Below are 27346 nucleotides of genomic sequence, written 5' to 3' on the forward strand. Positions count from 1 at the left end.
AGAGGCCATAAGCACATCCTCAAGTCTCTTCCAGTTTAACTCAAGTGACTCAAGCAGTACAATTTCAACAACTTCCCAAGGAAATGAATCTCAGCATAATAAATTTCACAGCCAGCAAGTTCATCCAGGCTGAACATTCCTCTGTAAAGGTGCACCTAGATCAGACCTTTCTCCTGCTGCTACCACCCAAAGACTGAAGGTGTTTTCCCATGCCTAAGTCATGGTGCAGCCAAGGACATGTTTATAAAGAGGCATTGCCCTGGTTCCACCATCCTCACACCTCTCAGCTGCTACTCCTTATCCTCAGACCTGCTCCACAACTGGTAATGTGCCCAGAAGCCACTCTGAAGGGGGACAAGGACAGGTGCAGGACACTGGTGGTGCATGAACTAATCCAAAGTAGCTTCTGAACGTGGCCCAGTCCAGCCAGGACAGATCAAGGATGTCAGCTCACACACACAAATACAGTGTCCCCAGATGCTGCTGTGGGTGTTTGTAGGCTGTGCACTGCACTTTGCTCAGCCAAAGCATAACCTTGGTCACTTCATGGAGCCTTGGAGGAGTTTACCCTCAGGGAGAGCTACTCCTGCTTGTCCCACCAAGTTCACAGAGCCCAGAGAGCCTCCTGCCAGTGTTCCACCTGATCCCACTGGGCACTGCTGATGCAAAAGGGCCCTGCTGGACAAAGCCCTGGTACAAAGGGGTGGTGGGAGGTTTGACATCTCCCCATGACCAGCACAGCTTTTCTCCTCTCCCACCCCTGGCAAGCAATCTCCAGCATGCTAGATGGATTTTTATAGATACAAGCTATTCCTCGACAGAGGCAAAAAGCCAAGTGCATGTAAGTGATATTATAAATCACCTCTCGTTGACGATCACTTGAGTTCTGCTGAGACTCCTGCTCACTCTCATCTCTTGGCTGGAAGTAGTTCAAACCCTCTTTGTCTTAATGAGGGATGAAATCCCACAAAAACAGCTGCGTGCCACCCAGTCTCACTGCACTGACACCAGGCAGGATCCCCAGGAACAGCCCCGCTGCCTGACAAACCAGCAGCAGGATCACAGGTGTCATTCACCCATCACAGTCATCCCAAAGTTGCAGCAGGACTGAGCCTGGGGCCCACATGCTGGAGCTGCTGCTGTGTAATCTGCATGGAAACTGGTGCAGCTCTAACAGGTGGAAGCACTGGTGCTGATGGAATAAATGTTCTTAATATGGGTAGATGCACCAGTGGTAAAAACAGAGCTTACACTGTGCATCCTCTTCTGCTACCCCTCTGAAAGTGGAAAAAGGTGAATTCAAGCTAAAAGGCTCTGCAGCCTCATGCAGGTGCAGTGGAGAGCTCTGTCCCTGGCTGTCAACAAGCCCCTCGAGGCATCCATCCCTACCAGGGCATCTTTGGAAGGGGAAGCAGCAGCAGAAGTGGAGATGCCTAAAGGAAATAATTCCCCTACCACAGAACCTCAGCATTGGAAAGATGAAGGAAAAGCAGCAGCATTATATGGAGAGTGCAACTCGCCAAACTACAACCCAAAGAGGCAGAAACAGCCCCAGTCACAGCCATGCCTACAGAAGGAGCAGTTCTCAGTGCTTTTTCCTCATGAGTTACACAAACAAATGCAAGAAGAGAGGAATGGGGACCCCTCCAAGATTCAGCTGAGTTGCTTCAGATTTATCTTTCCTCAGGGTATCATTGTTAAAATCTCAAACCCTCTATGCATTAAGCAATCCCAATCTGGATTTCATTTCCCAATCTCAGCTATTTCCCAAAAAGGAGACCAGAATCTCATCTCAGAAAACCAGGATGGAAACAGAGATCTGGGAAGCAATCTCTGCTCTGGGAGGGAGCAGCAATGCTCAGGAGCATGTCAGCCTGGGCTTTGGGTAACATGCAGGAACCACCTCCCTGTCCACACAGGGTTGCCATCCCTTCCCAAACTCACCTTCAGAAACTTGTACAGCAGAAACGTGAACCAATTCGTCAGCATCTTCTCCGCCACTGACTCCGTTCTGTAGGGAAGGTAGAGAGCAAAGCCATCAGCAGAGAATATTAAAGGTCTCTGATCTCACCCACTGCCACCTCACCCTTAGACTGTAGTTAAATTATTTTTGGCTCTAAAAAGCTTCATCTGGAAAGGAGGCTCAAAGCAAGGGGTACAAGGAGGCACACAAGCTCTGCTGGAAGCCTGCTCATCAGCAGCCCCCCAGGAGAGAAATGCAAATTGGTCTCCAGCGTATTTGGAGAACTGCAACAAGTCAAGCTCAACCTTGTCCCACTGGGAGTCTCAACAGGGGATGAGAAGCTTTCTGCTTCTCCCTGGTACCTTCTGCTTCTATGAACTTTGTTTCTTCTGTGATGTCCCATTGGAACCAGGCAGCTCTCCCCACAGGAGGGTTGTATGAGGCACCTAAGCCAAGTACAATGTCCCCAAACCTACCTCAAGCTTCCCAGTTAAAGTACAGCCTGAAAGAAGGGCTGAGATTGCAAGGCAAAGCCAGATCTAGCTGGAAGCCCCTTTTCCCACCTGGGAGCTGCTGTTGCCTCCTGGTCCTGCAGTGCACTCAGTACTGCCATTGTCCTGATGCAGGACAACTCTCCTGGTGACATGGGACTCCCCTGCATTCCCCGCAGCAGCCCTTGATCTCTAAAGCAGCAAAGTCCAGGGCCCATAGTAAAACAAGAGGACATTAATCACCAGTCCACTGGTACATGGCCTTGGTTAAAGCCACAACCAGATTTAAGTCTGGAAATTTTGACCCAAATATGTTTTTGGTAAACTTATCCTCACTACTAATTCAGCTGAAACAAGGGGATTAAAGGAGGGAGTAAGAGCAGTGGTTGGAAACTTAACCTGTTTTCCATGTACTTTTGGAACACAGACACTGTGCCAGGCTTGGAATTTAACCCTTCCATGCCTGCATGGTGAAGTTTAGGGTTGCTGTGTGTCTCTTTGGTGCGGGGTGGTGATGTAGGAGTTTGCAAGTGTACAATGCAGCTCTTGTTCCACTTGCTCCAAAAGAAATTTAAAAATGGAGCCATGCCTCTCAGCTTTTGGATATTCAGTTAAAGGAAACAGCCAAAGATGCCTTGAGAAAACCTATGTATTACCCCTAGTTTCCTACATCCCAGTTTAAATCCAAATTGTGCTCCAAAGCAGCTTAGCAGAGAAAGTCTGGGGAGTTGCCTGTGTCTGCTGGGGACCATGCTCAAAATGGAGAGCAGGATCCCTGAGGACAGGTGTGAAACGTGGTGGGTCCAAATAGAATGAGGGACCTTGGGGTGCTGGTACTGCAGCCAGGATGTGCCACACCAGCAGAGAGGGGGACATGGAGGGAGCTGAGGGTGACACCAGACCCTGGTGAACCCTGCAGCCCTACAGGTGCAGCTTAACATGCCTTATCTCTCTGCCATAAGTTTAAAACTCCCCTTGACCTGTCCATCATTTTTAACATGGCCTTCACTCCTAAAATCTTCAGCTTATCCACCCATTAATTAACAGATCAGCCACTTGCAAATGCAAACGGTCCTGAAAGCACAGGCAATACTAATAACCTCAGAAACATGGCTGCATTCCTCTTACATCAGGGAAACAAATACAAATGGTTGACTCAAGAAACAAAATCCAAAAGGAACCAAAATGTTAGAGCCACCAGGAGTCTCACTGCCCATTTCCATGCACTGCCCAACTGCAAGGCCATGCCCAGCAGATGGGTCAGAAGCAGCTCCCAAAGACCAGATGGCTGTGGCAGGAAATCCACTTTCCCAGAGTTTATTCAAGCTTACTTGGTGTCATATGGTCCCTTCCATGGTACCAAGGACTTTTCTCTTGTGCTAATGGGGCTTAGCATTTTGCCCTCCCTGGAATAGCAAAGCCCTCCTTAAACCATTTGAGGACAGCATTACCTGAGCCTTCAGGGAAGGGAAGGCTTCTTGCCCCCACCAGGAAAGAACAGTCCACCACAGGGAACAAAAACAGGGACATGGAGAGAAAGCCAAGGGAGAAGTGGACTGCAGCTATTCAGCAGACATCCTCCCTGGCCCTAGAAAGGGCCTGACAAGCCCATAATGCTTATCTGAAGTGCCACCACTCAGGCTCTGGTGGATGTTTGTCTTTATCCATGACAGAGCCAGATGCCACAGCAATGGGGGGATTATCCAACAACCAAATAAATAAATAACAGCTCTCCCCAGTTAGATCAATGCTAATCCAGGTGCCCTAGGCAGTAAGCACACTCTCACACCCAACAGCAAGGCTAATCAAACAGCTAGAGAAGCACAGCTCTCGACACCACTCGCTCTGCACCGTGGCTTCAAGAACAGGGTCTCTTTGTTAAATACCACTCAGGGAGGCATAAGCAAGGTGCTGGCCAAGTAAGGTGCTGGCCAGGGGACTTATCCCTGTCCTAACTGCAATGGCCCTCCAGCACGGTGGCCGGGGACTGGCAGTCTTTGGGCACTGGTGCAGGTTGCATTCTGCCCCTGTGCTGCTGCCACGGCTCAGTCACTGCTGCTGCCAGCCTCCTCATGATGCCTTTTATTTATATTTTATTGATTTACTTCAGGAGCTGGAAATGCATTCTAAATATTTCAGTGAAACCTGGTGTTATGGAGGAACAATTGGAAAAGAAGAGAGTAAGAATGCAGTGAGGGGAAAGGAATGGGGAACAGCAGTTGGCATCTCCAGGACCCAGCCCACTCCCAGCCAGCCATCATCCTCACAACACACCCACTCTGACACACTGCTAATGAGATACTTTGAGACATTAAGGGAACCCTTGCAATGTGATAAATGAAGCAGAGAGAGTAAGAAAGCAATGTGCCCAACAAGATGGGCAACACGGATGTAACTGGGACCAGCTCACATCTGGGTCTTCTCCAGATGTTTCCCCAGGGCCAAGCATACAATACCTGACAGGCTCTGTCCAGTCTGGCCATGCCATGAACATCTTTGCCCTGAGTTTCTTGAGCCTTTCTGGTGACATGCCAGCCCTGTGCCTCTCTGCCAAAGGCTGGTGGCACCACACTGCTGGATGTGGGGATGGGGAGGCACCACATGGCGTGCAAAGGGAGAAGGTGGCACGGAGGGCCTCGAGCTGAACCAGTGGAGCTTATTAATAGTTTTTGTTCAGGACTTGGTGTATCTTTCAATATTCATCAGCCCGTGATGAAGGAGAGCTCAGAGCTATCATTAAATATTGATGGGGCAGGCAGACTCACGGCAGGGCTTGGCAGGCTGCCTCCTGCTTGCACTTCCCCCGGCCCAGTGAGACTCCCAGCTTGCAGAGATCTGAGTGACTTTCCCAGGGAAACCCCCATGTGACTGGCAAGGCGGGTAAGCCCTGAGGAGACAGCAGGGAAAGGAGGACTCCTGCCTGCTGCCAGCCCACGGAGGCACCCACGCAGCCACGAGGCAAGGCAAGAGCTGTCCCACATGCCAAGAGATGTGGGGGTCTACCTGGTCACCTTCCCCTCTCCAAGTGACCTACAGCAACACACCACAGTGCCTGACACTAGCATGTACCCTACCTGCACCAGCCTGAACAGCTGACAAGCACCTTGTTCTCTCCTTCCCAGGCAGCATGAGCCCACACAGCCAAACTGGAGTGAGAACATCCCATGGCTGGGACGAGCTAGTCCCACATTCCTCTCATACTTGCACACAGACAAGCAAGAAAATGCTTGACCAGACTCAGTGCCCTCACTGCCACAGCCAACACCAAAGCCATCACTGGTGGCATCCCCCAAGGACACCAGCCCATGTCACTGTGCTCAGAAGTGCCTGGGCACTGTCCCACAGCTCCAGCCTCTCTAGGGGACACTCACCTCCGCAAAAGCAGCTTGGGGTGGTTCTTGCTCTCCAAGTTCTTCTCGATAAGGTCGGACAGGAGCTGTTTCAGCACCCCTGTGGCATACTCCATCTCGCCCTGCAGCGCTGTCATGATGAGCGAGGCCACGTTGCCGCGGTCCCGCATGGAGAAGCTCCGCTGGGCTTCCAGAGTACGGATGAAGGTCAGCAAGAAGTGCTTCTTGTTCAGGAGCTGACCAAAGAGGGTCAAGGACTTCTCCACATTAGCCTGGACCTGCAAGGATAGAGCAAAGCTGAGACAGGCATAATGGGGAGGGTGACGAGAAGGTGGCTGGACTGAACCACACCCTGAATTCACCCTCAATCCCACAAAAGGAAATTATGAAAAAGGGTCCAAAAGCAGCTGGACTAGGTCTCTCACTACTACCAAGCTTCCCTTTTGGTGATCAGTATTAGTTCCCCCAGAAGAGCTGTCTGATTTGTAAAATCCCAGCATCAGTCTCAGGGCATCAATGTATATATATGTCTGTATAGACACACCTTTCCATACAAAGACTCTCCCACGTGTGTGCAGACACATAAATACACTTCCCTCCCATAAACAAACACTCTTTCTCTCCCAAGCACACACACAGATTATAATTTTCAATTTCAGCTAACAAGCAGCTCGATTCCCACCCAAGTCACTGCAACATGTGCTTTGGGTATTACACAGAAAGCAAATAAAGCCACAACCCTGAGCTCCACCAGCAGCAAACCTGCCTGGTTTTGGGGGGATGGATTTTAGATAGAGGAATAATGCAGAAATCGGGCTCTGTCTCACTGCAGGCACACCCTAAAACCCTTTGCTCATGAGACATTTGAAGTTGTATTTCTGGCCATATTAGGACCCAGCAGGGATTGGTCTCGGATACTTTCACACCTGCACTGCCATTAGCAGCCCAGCTCTGGCCAGCCCTGACCACATTTGTTATCAGAAATGAATATTTTTACAATACTCAATTTTGCCATTAGAAAAGATGGTTTCCTCTGAATAAAAGCCTTTCTGTGGTAAAACATCAATTTTTTCTTTAATTCCCCCCCTTGTCTTCCTGACTGGGAGAAGGAGCATTAAATTTCGCTTCATGTCGGTATTTGGAGACAAAACAACACTTTTCATTTCAAAACACCAACTCAAAATGAAGAACAGAGTTTTGACACATGGAATAATTTCATTTCAATCAAAACTTTGAATTGGTGCTCTTCAGTTCAGCTAAATTCCTTGCAGTTATAACTTCCCTTTCTCAAAATACTCCTTCCTGCTGGACAAAAAGCTGTTTCCCACCAAGTCCCCATGTTCAACTTGCTGATCATTAGCAGAAATAAATGAACAATATTGAATTAAATATTTAATCAGGCTTAAATTCTCACAAAGCAACCAGCCTCTCCCTAAACCCTGCAGAGGAAGGGAGCTGGTACCAGTGCTCACTGTGGATTAGCATGTGCGTGAGCAAGCGCCGCTTCATTCCGTCACTTGCAATAGCTAATGTTACACTCTGAGTAAAGAGACAAATAAAAGCAAACCTGATTAAATTATATGAAGCTTACACAACTCTAGTTGCTTTATTTAATCTCTTTTGGGGATTTTTTTTCCCCTTTGTAAATTTAACCCTTGGCTTCCCAGGCCAGGCTGAGCTGGTGTGCTCTCTCAAGCAGGATGTTTTGAATTAAGAGCTGGAAGTGGACAAAGTCCACCCAGCCTGCCACAGTAACTGCAAAATTCCTCCTCTGATACCCTTTTTGACACCCTTTCCACTTTCCCTCTTTAGGAAAAATCTGTAAGAGCAAGAGCAGAGGTGAGTCAGGCATCCACACAGACAGGAAGGGCTGTGCCCCAGGGAGATCTACACGCCTGCTTTGGCTCTGAGCATCCGGAAACCTGAGCTGCAAGGGGAAATCCATGGAAACAGGGTCCCCACCACCCTCCAGAGCTGGGATTAGGGGCTGGGGAAACAGAGCAGGCAGAAGGCCAGGACCCACACCGTACAACACCAGCACGTGCACTTGCAGTTGGTAAGAGCTTGTTGTGTTGTAATTAGTGACCGTGCATCTTGCACCAGAGCCAATTACTTCTCCTAAATACATTGTGAAGCCCACGTCGACATTAATTACTGCACTGGGTCAGCAGTGAGGGGAAGCGAAGGTCACCCCCCTCCTTCCTCTAATCAAGAGTGGCCTCAGCAGCCCAGCACACGAGAAGCAATTGCTGTGCAATTGCATGCACTAAATTATACAGAGGTGGGGAGGCCAGGAGAAGAGAAGGAGCTGATTTGGGGAGCAGAGGAAGGATGCCAAGGATGGGTTCTGCATGGGGAAATGGAGCCAAGCAAGCAGGCGATGTCAGACAACCCTGCTAAAAGCAAGCGACCGGTCAGGCATCAAACAAACCCAATTGAATAAAGCAAGTGCTGTAGAAAATGACAGCAGCAATGATATTAATATAAATATTGATATTAATGTCAGAGAGTGCAGTAACCATTTGGCAGCCAGTCCACATCCGCGCCGGCTGCCACGTGGAGAGATGCACCACGCCGGGCCAGCATCCAACCAAAGCATCTCTCCAGCCCGGGGGCACAGGGGCTCGTGCAGGGGACTGTGCAGGGGCACATCCCCAATGTGAAGCACTACAGAGACAGACAGACAGACCCACACCTCCATCTCTTTCAGCACAGGGTGGTCTTCTATGCCGGGGAAGAGAACCCGCATGGCGTAGGTGCGGTAATCCAGAAAGGGGATGCCAGCCCCATCCAGGTCGTTGGTCAGCTCGTTGATGTCTGTCTGCAGCTCAGCAAAGGCTAGGGTGGGAAAAGCAGAATTAAACAACACATTCTGGAGTCTCAGCACACAGCATTGGCACACAGCCCCTCATCACACCCCCGGCACCCCACGGGTGGACCCTCCCCAAGGCATGAATATTCTCAGCATTCCTCTTCTTGGCAGGCTGTGATTGCTGTCCCCACACAGATGGAGAAATTGAGCTGCAGGGTGTGGGGATGACATCCCCAGAATAAATGAAGTGGCAGATTTGGGAACAGAACTGCCAGGTCCCAGGGGGGCCAAATCCCCCCTGCCCAGCACTTGCAGCCTCCCAGGGATGCTGGGGGCGGGGGGGAATAGCAGGGTTTGAACAAAAACAGAGCTTCTTGAGGAAAATGTTAGCCTAAACCACAAGATTGCCCTCATTTCTTTTTGACCTAAATACTACTTGAGAGAAGAGCTTGAACACACCCACCCTGGAACCTCCCGATCCCAGCAGAGGCAGCTGTGACTGCCAGGGGAACGTGATCCAGGGGGGTCCTGAACCTTTAATTGCACCTACAGGGAAAAGCTGATGGGAGAAGAGTCCTGGAAATGCACCGGGGAAGGGGGTTGGGGTGGGGAGAGAAAACCCTCAGAAAAATCAAATTAACAGCACTTTAAAGGGAGCTGAAAGCCAGGCAGAGGACTGCAGGCTCGTCAGCCTGATGAGAAAAAACAAACCGTCAGCTTGAAAGGCGTGCTATCTTATCTGTAACTAGCGGGACTAGAAAAGAGAAAAGGCAGGGAAGAGATTGTGCCTTTTAATTAAAAGCAGATCCTTTTATCTGCCAGCTGTGGAAGACAAGACACCATCCCCTTCACCAGCTCCCTCCCCTCTCCCTGTCACCAGTGCCATCCACAGGCATGTGGAGGGATGGGGACTTGGGGGAGCAAAGGTTTTCTTCTTTCCCCTTTTTATTATCTTGTTTTCGGTGCCTGCTTCATTTGCAGCGTCCGGGCTGGTTGTGGCTCTGGCTGGCAGGGTCGGGGCCTCTGGAGCCAGCTCAGGGGGATAATGGGCAATTAGGTTTTATCAGCAGTATCATACAAGGAATTCTGTCCAATTTCACAGCATCTGTCTGTCACATAATGAGAGATCCACTGCCCACTCACAGGAAGCTTTCGCTACCCTGCTTGCTGTCTTTTCTCCCACTTGGAGAAACGGAAAAGAACTTCTTAACTGGAAATATCCCCAAATCCCACCTAAAACGAGTTCACTTCCACTGACAAAGCAGCTTTGCCCACTCTCATTCCCCCTCTGAAAGGCAGTAAGGAAAGGAGCCTTGAGCAGTAAGAAACACCCAAAGAGCCCCATGCTGACAGCAAAGGGATCCCTCACCCTCTTTGCACTCCAGGGCCACCCGGGACTCCAGGTTGTCCATCTGCAGCTGGAGACGCTTCAGGGTGCGGTCGGCATCCCGGGACTTGCGCTTGTAGGCGATGAGGACGATGATGATGATGAGGAGGAGCAGGCCGCCGCCGCCGCCGATGCCGATGATGGCGGGCAGGGTGAGCAGGCTGTCTGAGTAGATCTGCAGCGTCCCCGGCGAGAACTCGAACCCTCCAGCCTTGATCTGCACCACAGCAGGGGTAAAAACAGACCTGCTGTCAGGGACTGTGTGCCACAGGGAGCCCTCCCTGCTGTGCCCACCATGCTGGGGTGTGACTCCCAGCCCACGGCATGAGTGATGTGGACAAATGCAGGAATGGCAGGGGCTGGTCTGGAGCAGTGCAAGGAGCTTTAATGGCATGCAGCACACATGCTGCCAGTGCACGTGGAGCAGGCAGAGAGTTTGATGTCTCATTCAGACAACATTACAGTAACAGATGGGATGTAAAGCGAGTTTCCCCACGGATGGGGAGCCTGGGGAGGACTGTGCTGGGTCCCTTTTAACATGGCAGAGTCCTGGAGCGCGAGCACTGCTGCACTACAACCCCTCAAACAAAGGAACCTCCCCTGCAGCATGTACCAACACTGGGGGGTGGAGGTAGGAATCCCCCTGCCTTGCACCCAGCACCAGCCAGGGCACAGTAACACCAAGCTGAGTGTACAGCAGGGTGACAAAGTATTTGGTCCTACGAAACATGTAATTAGGAAGAGGGATGCTTAGGGAGCAGGAAGATGACTCCTGAGGACACTCCTGCATGTACATCTACTGTGTGATCCTCATTCAAGGACAAGCACACAGCAGGGCTGCTGCTGGGATAAAGACTGAAATTCTGAGACACACGAGGCACAAGGAGCAAAGGCACCAGTGTCAGCACTTACTGTGACTTTGTGTTGGCCAGTGAGGTTGGGGGACTCGCAGAGGAGCTGTGTCTCAGAGACTGTGAGGGTGCAGGGAGTGTCTCCGATCAGCACCGTGTAGTTGAGGCGGGAGTTACCAGCAGCTGGCGGGAGCAGGTTCCTGCCCTTTGAGGGAACAAGGAATGAGACTGTCAGCTCTTGTGCAATGGGAAATGCTTAAAAAACCCAACACACAGCAAAATCTTTGCTCCAGGAGAGAAAAAATGCCACCTCCACAGAGGGACATGTCCCTACCTCTGTCCCCAGGTGCAGGCTCTTTACCTTGAGGATGAGGGGGGAGCTGGGCTTCAGCTCCAGCATCCCTGTGGGGCTGAGTGGCTCAAAGACAGGGTCTGGGTAGTAGACAAAATTGGTGGTGTTGATGATCAGCAGCGCCTGCACGTTATCCATGACAAAGCCAATCTCGTCCGGGCGGTCGCCAAGCTCCGGAGGGCTCCGCACAGGGTTGTCGATGGAGGGAGCGTAGCACACCATGGTGGTGTCATTGTAGACAGTGCAGTTCTGCAGGAGGCACAGAACAAGGTCAGACCCACTCCCAACAAGGTGGTCAGGATCAGACCCCACAAGGATCTCCTGAAAGCAGTGGCTCTGGACACAGGGTTTAGATTTGGAATCTCCTGTTCTGTTCTAACAAAAGGCATCACATCCCACCCCAGGGCAGAGACAGGTTCCTGTTTGCAATGGATGTGCTAGGGGTGACAGGCAAGATGTCACTGGAGATGGGCTCTTTCTGTCAATACAGATGTCCCACAAACCTCACACCAGTTCTGAATGCTGAGATCTCAACCCTCTCCTGAAACACCAGGATGGAGGCTCTGCAAAGAGATTGGTGCCTCTCTTTGGGGCCAAGCCCATAGACATCAGCCACTCCAGACCATCACACCCGAAGGGCAAAGGGTGCACTGTCTGCCCTGCATTGCACACAGACAGCATCCCTGCTCTTTGTGCTCTGCCCCCAGCCCCAGCCAGCACCACTTACATTCTCCCTTTCAGAGCTGCAGTACTTGGCCCGGATCCTGGGCTCTTTGATGGTGGCCAGGTTGGTGCCAGTCACAGTCAGCAGTGTCCCACCACTAGAGACATGGAGACAGTGGGTTAGGAAAGGCAGCTTGGCATTGGATCCCCAGTTCTAGGATGGAAGCAGCCATCATCTCCAGCCAGATGCCCATCTGCCCCAGCATGGGTGAGCCACCATGCCCCAAGGATTTCTTATCCCACCTATATATTGCATGGCTGGCAGGACCCGGCATGCACCAATGTAAAATCATTTCAGCTGACCCAAGGGCCAACTAGAGATATAAAACCTGGTAATTAACACTGATATCCCACCCTATGTGCAGGTTTAGAGTCTGAAGATGACTTCCAAACTAAAGTCAACTAAGCATTCACAACAGGAAAGCATCCCAAGAAGTACAAGCTTCTCTCTGCCACCCTTTCTCCACACAGAGGCAGTGGGTGACAGGAGAGGCTGAACTCTGCCAGCTTTTCTCCATGACTCGGTGTTAAAAGCCCCGTGGTCCCAGAGACCTTGGCCATGCCTCTAGGGAGCTTGCTCCTCATCAACAGCTTGGGGAAGGTTTCCCCTGGCACTAGCTCTTAATGGATTCCTTCGCCTTCTCTCCAGCCAATTCAAACCTTTTAGAAAAATATGTAAACATTTCAAAAAATCCCCCGATGGGAAATATTTTAATTTTATTTGCCGCCGCCAAATGTCAAGCTGAAATTAAGCAGAATCCAAAGCACTCTCTGCTCTTGCCCCCTGCCAGGCTGAGCACTGTAGGCCAGGAGTTAGCAGGGCCCTGGTGCCAAGGCATTGCTCACACTCCTCTTGCCACATCTCTGGAGTGCAGCCTGGCAGTTATCACAGCACTGAGACATGCCCGTCAGGAGCGGGAAATCCGTATGGGAAACAGTCCCCCGTGCATCCCACAAGCTCCTTGCAATTCACCTGTTGATGCTCCATTCAGGATCAATCTTCTGGATGGTGGGGTCCTCTGTGTAGTTGTACTTCACCTCTGGGTTGCTCAGCTCTGCCCGGTTGATGTTGATGAGGATGGGGGAGCCGCCGGGGGTGTGCCCTGGGGGAGTCCTGCACCGAATCTCACGGGCGCTTCTCCTGGGGCAGAAACACACAGCCTGTCAGTGCTGGGCAGGAGGGAGGCCAGGGCAGCCCTGTCCCAGCCCCTCTCCCCTTCTGAAACAGCTGGGGCATGAAGAGATAAGGGAGGGAAAAAAAGGGAAAAAAAAAAACAAAAACCCAAGAAATGAAACAAAAGGCAGCCAGGAAAGCCTGAGTAGCTCCTGAGCGTTCCCATCGTGCGGCGGCTGCAAACAGCAGCGATTAGGGCTGATAACCAGTAATTACCGCAGGAAAATATTTAAAGAGCCGCTCCATTATCATCCCTAATCTAAAAATTATCCACTTCATGCCTCAGGGCTTTGTGCTTTTAGAGAAAAATCTCTGTTCTTAGGGCTCTTCCTGCAGCCTCTGACACACAGAGGTTTCAAGAGGAGATCCCTTTGGCCAGCCAGGGGGTTTGGCTCCCATGGTCCCTCCTGGCTTCCCAGCCCAGGCTTCTGGCTGCTGCTCTGTCTGGGGGTCCCACTGCCTTTGAAGGTGCCTGCTGCCCATCCTTCACCACCCTCTGTGCCCCTCACCATGAAAAGGCACAGGGCCGTCCCCCGATGGTCACGGACACGTTGCTGCCAGCGTTGAGGTAGGTGCCTTCGATGGCGATCCAGGTGCCACCAGAGAGAGGACCCCGGGCTGGGACAACACGGGAGAAAGTGGGCGTCTGTCAAAGGAAAAGGGCATCCCCTGAGTCAGACAGGCTGGGAACTGAAACCCACATCCCCAACAGCTTCAACCAGGTGACACAGCCACAGAGGAGAGGGACCTGTGAGACAGCAGCAGGGCATAGTACTAAAGCCTGGCAGGGCCAGTAGGACAATGGGGAGGCAGAGCAGTGGCAGCCTTGGAGAAATTCAATCATCATGATTCAATGCCTGACCAGAGAATCCCTGCTTGCCTCTCAGGAAAATGATAGCAAATTTTCCATCTCAGCCAGAAAACCACCCAAAAGCACTCAGCATCACTTCCCTTTTCAGGTGACAGACCTGTCCCCAGCATGGGGCTTACCACAAAGGTGAAGGTCTTGGGGGATATGGCCCGGTAGTTGGGCGTGCAGTCACGGATGCACACTTCTACCCGTGCCTCATGCTTGCTCAGGCTGGCATCTCCGATTTCACACACAATCCTAAGAGATGAGAGTAAAAAACTCTCAGTGTCCTGACACCAAGACATTCCCTGTGTGAAGCAAAGGTCTCCGGTGACAGCAGATTCATGAGAAACCAAGGTGGTGGCAGCTGGCACTGCCAGCCCTCAAAGAAGTTTCCCAAAGCCTTTGAGCTCTTCCCAAAGCAATCATAACCAGCAGGTACTTCCCTCCCAATTCAGCTCAGTCAGCTCTGCCTTTTGCAGCCACAGGCAGCATTTGAACAGCATCAGTGCTGTCCCTAACCCTCCTGAGGCAGTTTGGAGCACACCCACCCCTCCCCAGGCACTTACTGCTCAGCACTGATGTACTCGCTCTCGATGGGGATGCACGCCACTTTGCCCACTTTGACACCCCAGCGAACATCTTCAAACTTCAGGCCCAGGTTCTCGCCAGTGATGGTCAGACGGGTCCCTCCTTGTCTGGGGCCAGTCTCAGGGAACAACTAGGAGAGAGCATGGTCTGTCACAAGGATGCAGAGCCACAGGGACACCTCACTCAGGCAGGCTGCAGCCCAGGCAGCTGCAGGATGTGTGTTACAAGCAGCAAGGAGCAGACAGGTGATGAGAAATGCCAGCACATCTTGGCATTGCCCACACAGCAGGAAAAACCTCCCCAGTGACAGCTGTATCCACAAAATCCCTCCAGGGACAAGCCAGGAGATATGAGATGTGTCCAAGCAGAGGGCTGGAATGTGGACACCCTGCTGCAGGCACAGCCATCTCCTAGCTGACAAGGACACAAGAGTTGAAGGAGACAGGGCAGGATCAGCCATGGTTCCAGCTGAACCAACAAGGAAGCCCCTGGATGTGCCTGGCTTTTGGCCAGGTCCCAGGTGCCCAGGGATGAGATTCCCATGTCCAAGATGTCCTCAAAGGAGAAAGCATCTCCAACAGATGCACCTCCTGCAGAGGTGAAATGGCAGGCGGGGGGAAATGTGTTTCTCTTCACCAGCAAACCCTTTGCTGAGGCCAGTTGGGAAGGGAGGGCACCTCACCACAGCATCACACCTCATTTACCAGGATGATGCCCAATAAAGCAGACAGGTGTGGCCTGACAGACAGTGGCAGAATGAGGGATGATCAGAGGTGTGGGCCCTGTTCCAAGGTATGTGGGGACGCTGCCTCCAACCAGGCAATTTCAGGCAGTTTTACATCAGTGATTGCTGGCCCTGAGGTCAAGCGCCCACCTGCAGCACTAACTAGGATGAATGGCAGAGCTGCACGCCCTGAGTGGGCCCTGGGACACAGCTGGGTCCCCAGGGCCATGAAGATACAGCAGAGGAGAAGGCAGTTGCAGGCAGCAGGTGAGGGAGAGGGGAATGCAGGCTGGGTCAGCCCAGGAGGAAATCACACCCTGCCCCAGGGGAAGGGATGGTTCTGTTGCAGGTGATGGTCTCCTCTGCTCTCCTGGCTGAGATCCCCTCTGGCACTGGCAGGAACCTCTGCCTGCACTAAGCCAGCTCCTGGACAGGTTCAAGCCATGACCAAGCACGTGTAAGCTCTTTCCATTCTTGGCAAATCTGAGCAGCTGCAGCCCTGGGGCCTGAGCCAGATGGATCCTCCTCCTCTTCCCTGTGAAGGGCTCATCTCTGAACATCATCTCCACAGCAAGGAAAAGTGGGTGGGAGCTTAGGGTGGGAAATATGCAGCAGTGGACACTGTCCACATCAGCAACCCTGATGGACTGCATGGAGCCAGGGGCTGTTTCTGCACAGTCCCCCTACAGCAATTGCCACTGGGATTAACTTCCACCCTCTGGATTCACACTGGGCTGGTGACATTCAGCACACACGAACTCAGACAGGAGCACCCAGTCCCCTTCCACACAGACATCCTGCAGGACTGGTGCCTGAGCCCTGGGTCATGCTGGGCAGTCACAGCTCACTATTTACACAGCAACAAAACCCTCTGGGGCTGTGGGGAACCACTGTTTGCCCAAACCTTGCTCAGCCCTTGCCCAAGTCTGGGACTGGAGCTCGTTCTAGCAGCTGCAGCCAGCATCAGGTTGGGTCTTCCCCTTAAGGAAATCTCTGGTGGGGCAGCTGGCAAGGAGCACTGTTTGTTTGGTGTTTCTAAATGAGTGTTAAAAGCTGCTCCGGCATGTTCGATCCCTCCTCCGCAGCAAAGCTGACAAGGGCCACGCGCTCGGGGACGAAGGAGCCCGGGAATGAAATGACATCGTTGGCCACCCAGCACAGGCAGGTCACAGCTAAACAAGGTGTGTGGGAGGGGGGAACTGCCAAGGAGAGCAATAGCTGCTCAACCCCCCCTTTCCCCCTCCACCTCCGGACCCCTGGCCCCAACAAACAATGCTGCTTTTCTCCTAATTGGTTTCATAGGGTCCTTTTACATCAACAAGCAAACAGTTCCAGCGGGTACAGACACTTGGCTTGCTGTCAGCTCCGGCGGCCACAGCATGGCCAGGAGGTGCAGAGGCCAAAAGCTACCCCAAGGGAAAGGATGTCACTCTGAGGGTCACAGTGAGCACTAGGCAGGACACCACAGAGGCTTGGAAGAGGCTTGTCCCCACCACTGAACAATGATTCTTCACCCCAAGGTTGAAGAATCACGGTCATCTCCCAGGCCAGCCCCACCACCCATGAAGACACCTGCACTCCAGCAAGCTGGGCAGGAACGAGCCTCCACCTCCTCACAGAACCAGTGCAGGAGACTCTTCTCCCCCATCAGCCTATGCTGCCCTCTCTGCACTAGGCTTTTCTCTGGACCCTCTGCAAGCACGCCCACAGCCCAGATGTGGGACTGGGTAGTGGGAGGCAGCAGGCAACAGGCAGGCTACAGGAGCAGCATCACATTGACAGCAACTGCACATCCACACTGACTGCCACTTCCCAGGGCACTAACAGAGCAGCGCCAAGGTCAAGCCCACCTGCTAACAGATCTGCTCCTGCTGCACCTGCAATTACTGTAAATTTCATAATGATTCAGGGTGGGAGAGCTGTTACCATCAGCTCTGGACCAACTGCTGTTACCAATGCTGGGCACCATCAGCTGCTGGGAAGCTGCTGTGTGTAAATGCCTGCAGCCCTGGTCACCTGAACACAAGAGGACAAGGGCACAGCCTACAGCGAGGCCACCCTGGCCATGAACTGCCCCACAGTATTGCCCACTCCCATCATCCCTAGGGGTCCAGATTTGGGAAGTTCAGCCTGAGCATGGAGGGAAGCTGACAGGGAGCCCTGCAGCTCTGCACACAACAGCAGACCTCCATTTAGGGATGAAGGATCTGAGGCTCAATCCCACTTCCTCAGGAATGAATCCCTTCTGCCAGCACTCCACAAGCCCCAGGCAACTCTGCAGGCAGTACTTCTTGCAGGCAGGATGTGCCCAGCAAAGCTGTTCTCCCCCTCTCCACATGGCTGCCACCCAGCACACTGCAGGGCCCATCCGTGTGAGAGGCAGCAGCACACACTGGGAAAAGCCAGGACTCTTATTTCCAGCCTCCATCAGATAAGGCACTGAAACCCAAACAGATCAGATCCTGTGCTAAGACTCCAGTAATTAACACCATCAAGCCATGGGTTAGCAGAAGGTATCCAGCTGAAATACCCACCAGCCTCTCCTTGTGAACCTGGATCCCAGCCCAACAGGCATGTGACTATTAATATACACAATCTTATAAGCAAAGGTCATAAAAGCTGTCAGGGAAATGGGATGATGATGATGAACTACTGGCCCCAGTGCACATGGCAAGACAAGAAGCAATCTAGAGCTTTTCTGGATCCCTCAGTCATGTGCAGGAGGGGTTGGAATTTTGGAAACGAGCCAGAAAGCCCAGCGCATGAGTGTGGTGGAGAGAGGATTTTAGTCTTGGAAATGAAAGTGGTGACAAAAAACACTCAAGTACTAAACACTGAGCAGACCTGGCTGCTGTGAGCTGCCACTGGAGAGCCCCATCCACACCCCCCACCACAGGGCATCACCACACACCCGTCCCCACATACCTTGGTGATCTTGGGGTCGGTGCAGCGGCTGTTGCCGCTGCTGGCGTGCATCCAGCTGCTGTCGTAGGCCAGGCAGTGCTGGCGCAGCGAGCAGCGCCGCTCCATCACGCACCAGCCGCACTCGAAGCGCGGGTCGGCCTTGAGGCACAGCCCGCAGCTCTCCCGCAGCGCAGAGCACTTGTACAGGTGGGCTGCAATGGCAGGGGAGGGTGGGGTCAGCATGGGCCCCACCACCATGGGCAAAGCTCTGGGGGGAAAAGGAACCTGATCTTGGCCCTTCCCACCAGCTCCCAGTGGGACAAACCCACACAGGCTTCTCGGAAAAAGCCTCTTGTTCAGAAACCCATCAAAGCACTGGTGCAAACTGTGTCAGCCAGGGTGGGCTGGAGGCTGAGGGGGCACTGGGCCAGGTCCTGTCCCATCCCTCACTCACCTTGGATGTTCTGGGGGTTGTCAATGACAAAGTTCCCATTCCACACCACAGACAAGTTGACGGGCAGGTCACTGATGTCATTCCCTTCGTAGAAATACTGCAGGAGGAAACAGAAGGAGGCAGAGCCTGTTAATTATTGAGGCAAAATGTCCCCATGGTGAGTGCATAGAGAGACATACACCCTCATTACATGGATGTCTCCCATCAGCCCAGAGGAGAGGGATGGGGTCCTGGCTGGGACTTGCTGGCTAGGAACAAACAGGTCTGACAGCCACTCGTCAAAGTGTCAGTCACAGCACATGAAACCAGTGGGGTGGACTGACAAAAAAAGATAAAGCAGCAAAACTCAGGGTTTGTAAATAGACCCAAAGCCCATCAACTCAAAGGTCTGAAGCTGCTGCTGCTGGAACAGGAAGAAACAGATGGTGCCTCTGCAGCACAGATGTACTTCTTCCCACAAGGCTCCTGAGCCATTCCCCATGACCTGTGCACTCCAGGGATGCTCAGTTGGATATCTGGGGTTATGGTCATCACTAGAGAAGCTTGGGGAGGACAGGCTGGGCACATCACAGGGGTGGATTCAGTAGGGTCATCCCCAATAGCCAGTGGGAGGATGTCCCTCACAGTCCCCTCCAGCCCCATCATCCATAACAAAATGACATAAAGCTGTGGCCACACGGCTGTGTGTGGGACAGAGCCAAGGAGCACTCCAGTGTGACACCAGCACTCAGAAAGATCTCAGGAGAGAGCACTCCTCCCCTCCACACCACACACCCCCAGATGCTCCACTCCCAGCTCCACACTGTGCCTGGATATTGACTGCACTCCATTTCAGCACTGGAACCCCCACCCTGAGTTTCCATGTAGGAAGGTGACACCAGGGAATCCTACCCGTCAGCTTTAGGGGACCCAAAATTCAGGCCCTTGGACTTGTTGCTGTCCAGACATAACCACCTCCATTTCTCCTTCCAGCCTTGTCAGTGCCTTCTCCCCACCCAGAGCCCTCTCCCCTGCCTCAACATCTGAGTCCCAGCCCCAGCAGCACTATCAGTATTCCCTGCAAAGCCCCTGCATGCAGACAGAGAGGTTTAATCGATACAGAGGCAGGAAGGCATTTGGAACCATCCCTGACAGCTAATGACCTCCTTCGGCAAGAGATTCCCCGCTCCTCGCCTGAGAAAATGACAGGCGTGTCAGGAGAGATTAAATGAATGATTCATGGGTTGCTGGAGTTTGTTAGAGAGCAGCAGATGCACCAGCAGTGCTTCACCCGGCCACAGCTGGCCACAGCCCTGCCACCACCTCCAGCCAGTCCCAGCATCACCTTTCACAGCCCCTTGGTACAGCCAAGGAGAGGTGGCCTCAGCATCTCCTGCAGCACTGCCTCCAGCAGCACCCTCTGCAGTGGGTCTGTTCATCTCCACCCCTCCACAAGGCCCAGGTATGTGGCCCATGAAGGAGGCCAGTGTGTCCTGAGAACAACACTTCAGTCTTCTCACCTGACCATCAAAGCTGGTCCCTTCTGTGCTGAGTCTCTCCCACAGCAGTATCACCAGTCCAGCACCGACACACCACCAAAATGGGGCACAAGAGACCTGGCTAAGGCAACACACCCCTCTCTCAGTGCTACAGGGTGCCAGTAAGAGCCAAGCCTGCTCCTCCATTACAGCTTTTTGTTGGTGATCCTTTGCCCGTGAGCCACCACCCTCAAATGCAGGGTGGAGGACCCCAAAATGCAGCCCTTCCCAGGGAGAAAGGCTGCTGCTGGTCAGCCCTACACAGCAGTTGTCAGACATAACACACCCAGCTGCAAATCCAACAGCTCCACCACCATCCCCTCTCTATAGGCAGAGCCCCATGACCCCCCAACACAGCCCCTCAGACATGGCACCTCTTGTTGTGTTTGCTCAGACAACCTTCACCACATCTCACCCTGCACCACCTACCACCAGAGTCTCTCAGCAACATTCCTGTTACCAGGCTTGGGAAGATGAAGCCAGAATTTAGCTAGGAATCCAGATCTGTTCACCTTGCCCTGTCCTACTCCCACCCAAGGATATCCTCAGCAGAACCACACCAAGGAGCTGGCCAGACCCAAAACTGAGCAGAGACCATTCCCTGGCAGCAGGAGGGAGCACATGCTGGGGAGGGTGGTGGCAGCGCTGGAGCAGAATTTAGCTGTGACGAGCCACGTGGCAGCATAAGTGAAATTGGCATTTTCAATTTGTACTCTGACATGTCTCATTTGGGGCCCTGGCATCTTGGGAAGGCATCCAGCCTGCAGCTGTCCAAAACACTTATTTGCATCTCTCTGCCCCGGCTGCTTTTGGAAATTAGTTCTTCTGGGAGGTGGGTTGGAGGAAGAAGAATAGGGGAAAAGGGAGGGAGAACATTAACTCTTCATGCACTGGTCCCGAGACAGCAAGAGGACAATTGCATGAGAGAGTGTCTCCCTCTGGGAAAGGACACAGTACTGAGGATGCTGACTTTGCTGTGGAGCTGGAGCAGACAGCAGGCAGCAGCGGGAGCACAGGACTGTGTGGAGGGAAGCGGTAGAGCAGGAGTCGTTGCCTCAGCTGGTGTTCAAAGCGTGGAATCACCAAGGGAACATGGATATCAATGAAAAATGTGTTCTCTGCATCTGCCTGTCTGTCAGCAGCCTCTAACCTGCCCTGCAGAGACAGCAGTGGGTCTGTGGCTTGGATACTGTACTTGGATACTTGGATACTGGTCCCTGCAGAATGCTGGAGCTGGAGTCAGGACTTGGCGCACAGGCAGGAGCTGCAGCTGCAGGGGCTCTGGGCTGGGCCTCCTGGGACTTGGAGATCCATCAGATCCCTCTCTAACTTCCAAAGCATCTCATCTTTTGAAAGGTGTTTCCAAAAGGTTCCTCACAACAGCCCTTGCCATAGAGTAAGCACAAAAGTGGCCTCTCCACCCACAGGCACATCCAAAGCCAGGGAGGCAGCAGAAGGTAAAGCAGCAGCCACCTTCCAGCCCTGAAGGCCCCATAGCTGATGGGGATCAGGCAGGGGGTGCTTACCAATCTGTCCATCCTATGGGATCCAAAAGAGAGCTCACAGACAGCCTACAGGTTCCATCACACTGGCTCCTCCCAGTTCGGAGCTAACAGGGTGTTAAACATCCATTAAACACTTAACAGTTATTAACCTCCCAGTTAATCAATCCCAGTGGCTGGCAGCAGACTGGGATGAGCAGCAGGAGGGTAGGCTAGGATGGGTGTGAGTGGAGGGATGCACCTACCCAGGCAGTCCTGCTGCCAGACAATCTTTTACTCTACAGAGGTGCCCAGGACACCCAGCTGTGCCAAAGGATGATTTGGTTTGGTAACTGCTGTGAGGACAAACTATGGGAAAGGGATGTTTGCTCTGGGAGCAAAAAACACCAGGCACAGCCTGGGAGCAAACCAGCGGTGCCCAAAAGTGATGTGTTCTGATGCAGCACAGCCCACAGGAGGGGATGAGAGAAAAGATGCCACCAAGTGAGTCAGCAACTGCAATGAGAACTGCCTGGCTCCTCACCTAACCCAGCCAGCCTCCCTGTCCCTCCCTGAAGAGCTTACAAGGCAAACCTGGAAGAGAAGACAGGGGGTGTTTCAGCCCCACCCACCTGGATACTGATCTTCCCAGCAAGGTCTTCTGCAGAGGTGCAGTTAAGGCAAGAGAACTCCTTGCTAAGCCTTTCTCAAGGCTCTTTACCCAAAACTTATCTCAGGCATCTCCCCAAGTAACAACCACCAACCTCATGACTCTGATTCTCACATCCACCCTGCCCCCATGCAGGGAATGCCACCAGCCCTGCACACAACAAGGGCTGTGGCTGTCACCTGCCCTGAAAGCCCCACTTTTGATTCTAAGAAGCCCACTGCTCACGCACCCACCAGCTAGCAGCAACAGACACTGAGAGCTACCCAGCTTCCCTTGGGATGAGAGATTCAGCACTCTGAGAGGTGCCTCCAGGGAACACACGGGGGACACAGCTGCAGCTAGCAGGAAACACCCCAAATCTGTGGGCAGATCACACTGAGATGCCCTTGGGGATACTCCTGCAAATGCCATGCTAACTGGACAAGGCACTAACCTTTCCCATCCCAGAGGAGACAGGGCAGCCCCACAGCCACCACACCCCTTTCCACAGGGCATCCACCCCCTTCAGCCACAGCCTGCACAGCCCATCCCTGGAGAAGGCAGCAGAGGGGCTGCTCCTCTGCAAGCAAACCCACACATCCAAATTTCCTGTGCAACCCCCCTCACTCCCACATGCACCATCCCCCTGGGCTGCATTTCTGGAGGAAAGCTTGGGCTGCAGCTGTGTCCTATTTTTCTGTAGTTGATGACCTCAACTCCTTCCCCGCACTACGGGGACGGCAGTAATGTACATCGCGTCTCGCCAGGGCTCAACTGCAATTCATCATTATTTTATCTGCTGGAATTTAATTGGATCCTATCAAACTCTCCTGATACTCCCTTTTCACTTTAAACACTGCTGCAGGAAAGATAAATGTAGGCACCGCTAGGACGGAGAGCGCGGCTTTGTTGGCGAACGGAGCTGGGGCTGTGGGCTCCAATCCTGCTTCCCTCTCCATGGTTGGTTAATTAGAGATACATATACTGGAGGTGTGCAGTGCTCAGAACAGGGCATGTGTGTATGATTTATGTTCCTCTATAAATATACCCTGGGCCGAGTAAAATACCGTCATCCGCACAACAGCACAACTTGACAATAACGCTCAGCCTCTGATTCTGCATCCCCTTTTTCTCTTTTCACATGGATCTCCTCCTTTCCTCCCCCATCACACACAACCTTCTTCACCTGGATTCCTCTTACCTCAAATCCAGCATGGTATGAGAACCTGAGACCCTGGGAATATGCCAGAGCAACACCCAGGTTCTACAGCAACAAAAATTATCCAGAAAACATAAATCTGAGAGGACTTACTTCACTGCCCAGCATCCACACTTGGGGCTGGGCTTCAGCATCCATGCTGGAGTAACCCACATGTGCCCACCCTGCCAGCCCAGCTTGCTCTGCACCCACATCACTTTGTCCCAGCAATAATGCTCACTCTGGGATGGACATCCCAACCCAAGCCCAGCCAGAGGGCAGGAATCTCCACAGCCACAGCAGAAAGAGTGGGCAAGGTGGGCTCTCCATGCCAGGGGCACTGGTGAGAAAGGACCAAAAGGGAGCCAGGGAGGTGACACAGCTGCTCCTCACCACGTGGGGCTTCAGAAAGGGAAATAACTGAGGCATTACGCTTAATTTAAAGTGCTGAGACAACAGGCTCATGAAAAGGAGATCGGGAGTTCTTCCTATTTATACATGTAAAGGGAAACAGCAGCTCTGGGGCAATTTCAGCCTTAAGAGGAACATTTTAGAGAGAAAAAGCCAAACCCTTGACAGCAAGAGACACCTGTAGCCATTTTGCAAAGGCCAGGACTAAATCAGATCAAGTCCAATGTTACAAGCATTAGTGCAGATTTCGGACTGTGGCACTTTTCAACTGCAAAACTGTTTCATTTTTGCAGCAATCAGGAGGATGAACTCTGTTGAGGGATGTCAGATGGGAAAGAACAGGCAAAGGCAAGGATATTTGGAAAATGAATCTCAGTGGCATCAACCTTAGGCGTTAAGACAGGTGACCATTTCTCCACCCTCTGCTGCAAAAAGCAAGCCTGGAAAACTCTGCCTCCAGAAGATTAAAAGCAGTCAATTCACAAAAATTAGTTTATTGGCAAAGATCTTCATTTCCTTAGTTAGGTTTGTCTTTCCTTTTTGCATCTTTACATTACATGTGGAAAACCATTACGGTTGCTTTCGTCTTGAAGAGCAGAAAGAGACCAAAGTGGCGAGGCAGAAAAAGTTCTTTTGGCTTGGTTTATGGCCTGGGATGCTGGGGAATACCAGAGCTGGTCTCCCTTGAGTTTGCCAAAGATCTATTGGGTGTTTCAAACTATGTTTATAGTCAACACTCAGACCTTAATGAATGGGCTGCTGAATATTTAACCAAGATGTCTTTTCTTCAAAGTGCTAACAAGTCATTGGAGTTTGACAAGCACTAAAACAAAAGACAAAGAGTTTTAAGGGGCTTGACTTATTATGCCTTTCATTCACCAGTGATTCAGGAAAGCATCTGTAATTCCACAGAGTATTTAACCTCTTGTTTAGACCCCACTGAACTCCTGGAAACACTGCGTGCTTAAACGCCTTTTGGCATCCATCCTTCACTTGTTGGCTGGGTAGATGTCATCCTTTCCCTATTCCTCCACTTGCCAGTGTTCTCCACACCAAAATCCTAACCCAACGGATGAAGTGCAATGGAAGAAGCTGTTGGGCCATGGCTGGGAGAGCCTGAAGCACCATCAAGCAGCCAGATGGACTGCAAAAGGCACGAAGGAGACAAACTTCACACAAGTGTGAATCTGAATCCCCCACACCATAATGCAGCCTGGCTCAATGCCCTCAAACATTAAAGCAGGCTAGCAGACCCTGAAAGCAAAGCAGCTTCTTTCAAGTCAAAACTCGCTTTTTCTCTTTGTGAAGCCACCCTGCACTCAAAAGCCACATCTCCTGCCCCACACTGCAGCCCCATGGAGCTGCTGCTTCCCATTCCTCATGCACCTCACAACACCACACACATGCCCTTCTGACAATTTGTTTTCACAGCATTCCTGACAATTTCCAGGTCAAACATCTACCACTGTCAGCCCAGGATAAGGTGCTGGTTACAGCTGTCCTACCCCTTTGGAGAAGAGCTGCAAAGGCCATGCAGCTCATGGCACCAATCCTGACAGCCACAGCATCCCTTGGGAAACCCAGGAAATGCATTGTGCTTTACTCTCTCTCCTGCTTGACAAGTTGAAACATAGTGGGGAGAAATGAGTCCACATCATTCAGAACCTCTCTGCATGCTTCACCTCTTTACATAAGTAAAGACTCCCCTCTGGCACAGGCAGCTCTCCCCAGCACCCTACAGGAGCCATCAGGCTGGTGCTGCCAGCACTGTGCAGCCACAGCACTTCCCCACAGGGAGCATCCTGCAGCATACATGTCCCAAACTGCTTTGGAATAAACTCAGCCAAACCCCACACTACAGAGCTGGGCAGGAGACAGCTGCCAGCTCCAGGCAGAGGAGACCTGGCAGGAGGCTGGATTGGCTGCCCAGCATCCCCCCAGGACTGCTGCCCAGGGCAGGAGGCAATGGCTCAGGATGCTCCTCCTGTCCAAAGGCTCTGCAGCCCTGGGATCACTGGAGGAGGGAGGGAGCCAGTGCTCATCTTCAATGGCTTCTAAATGTCACTTGTGCCACCAAAGGGAGCAGGGATCAGCACTGGTGTTAGGCTGCAAATGAGCTTTCACAGTATGAGAGATGAAAAACAAATTTTAAAAGGATTAAATGGGAGAGCAAAGGGAGGGGCTGGCTCCACCGGGGGAGGCAGGTCGGTGTAGAGCACAACAGGCAGCTGAGGAGCTGAGACAGGGCAGCTCCCAGCGGAGCTATTAGCACCCAGAGTGGCTTTGTTCATGAGCACAGTGCACAGCACACACACAGCTCTCCCAGGACTAAACCCCCTCCCGCTTAGGGGACAAGGTGCCTGGAGAGGGCAGAGGAGGCAGAGATTCCTGCAGGAGAGAGCTGAAGTGACAGGGCTGCAGGGCCCTGGCAAGGACACAGAGGCAGGAAGCGATGCAGGGAGCATGGGACGGAGGGCAGTCAGGCAGGGGAAGGAGGCAGCTGCTGGTCAGATAGGGATGGAGGTAGGGATGGAGAGGCTGCAGGGGAGGAAGGGAAGCACTTCCAGGGCTGGTAGGCACAGCTGCATGTGGAGGGCTCCATGTGCACAAAGGGACACAGAGGTGTTACCTCCTTCCCGCCTGTAAAATGGGATAGCTTGGTGTCAGGGGGGCTCCAGCACATCTGGGCCCAGCTGGCTCCTGTCCAGACAACTTTCTTCAGCTTTGTAAACCCAATTTCCTTGGAAGTGCTCCTAAAGCCTGATGATTTCAGCACTGATCCTATCTGGAACAGCCCCAAGCAGCCTCCCAATGCACATGGGGGGCAGCGGCAGGGAGCCCACCTCGCACCCCACAGGCAGCAGAAACCCCTCTACCTGCCATGAGAGAGCAAAACCGCTGGGCTGGTCCTGGGCGGGCAGGGAGGAGCAGCCCTGGGCAGGGCCCACACTCACCGAGGTGTTCTGGCACTGGATGCTGGTGCTGTTGAAGCGCAGGGCCGTGACGCGCGTGGTGCTGCCGGGGATGTGGAAGATGCACTCGTAGTTGCGCTGGCCTGACTGCGGCTGGGGCAGGTTCTTGGCTGTCAGGGTGATGGGTTTCACCACACCCACGGGGATGTAGATCTGGGTGGAAGGCAGGATCTGGGGGCAGTCCTGCAAGGGGAACAAGAAGCAGATGATGAGACAGGAACATTGTACAGCATCCCCCAGCACCCCCATGACCCCTCCCCACTGGCAGGCTTGGCAGTGCACTCCAAAAACAGCACCCTGAGCATATGCTTGAGAAAATCCTCATGTGCAGCAACCCCAAACCAGCATCCTATGCTGCTCTGCCCAGAACCCTGAAGACAGGAAAGAAGAGCACAAAGGAATCTGGTGGCAGGGCAGTACAGTGTTTTCTAGAGCTCAGGTTGATTTAGGTGGGGAGAGGATCCATCTCAGGAATCTGTAACCTGCCACTGC

General features: G+C 52.6%; 1 protein-coding gene across 2 annotated transcripts in view; it reads right to left on the reverse strand.

The window, feature by feature from the left end:
- PLXNA1 (plexin A1) overlaps positions 1-27346 on the reverse strand; it is a 114725-nt gene that overhangs the window by 19088 nt on the left and 68291 nt on the right. For both annotated transcript variants that reach the window (XM_033071262.2, XM_033071263.2), the window contains exons 10-23: positions 26837-27037; positions 18627-18723; positions 18194-18384; positions 14523-14674; positions 14094-14211; positions 13613-13749; positions 12903-13070; positions 11934-12027; positions 11216-11455; positions 10916-11059; positions 9986-10220; positions 8500-8642; positions 5826-6082; positions 1945-2011 (exon numbers count right to left, since the gene is read on the reverse strand). In XM_033071262.2, the coding sequence (XP_032927153.1) occupies positions 1945-2011; positions 5826-6082; positions 8500-8642; positions 9986-10220; positions 10916-11059; positions 11216-11455; positions 11934-12027; positions 12903-13070; positions 13613-13749; positions 14094-14211; positions 14523-14674; positions 18194-18384; positions 18627-18723; positions 26837-27037 (2244 nt within the window). The remainder of the gene's footprint in view (positions 1-1944; positions 2012-5825; positions 6083-8499; positions 8643-9985; positions 10221-10915; positions 11060-11215; positions 11456-11933; positions 12028-12902; positions 13071-13612; positions 13750-14093; positions 14212-14522; positions 14675-18193; positions 18385-18626; positions 18724-26836; positions 27038-27346) is intronic.

The sequence above is a fragment of the Catharus ustulatus genome, chromosome 13, assembly GCF_009819885.2.
Source record: "Catharus ustulatus isolate bCatUst1 chromosome 13, bCatUst1.pri.v2, whole genome shotgun sequence".
Classification (NCBI taxonomy): domain Eukaryota; kingdom Metazoa; phylum Chordata; class Aves; order Passeriformes; family Turdidae; genus Catharus; species Catharus ustulatus.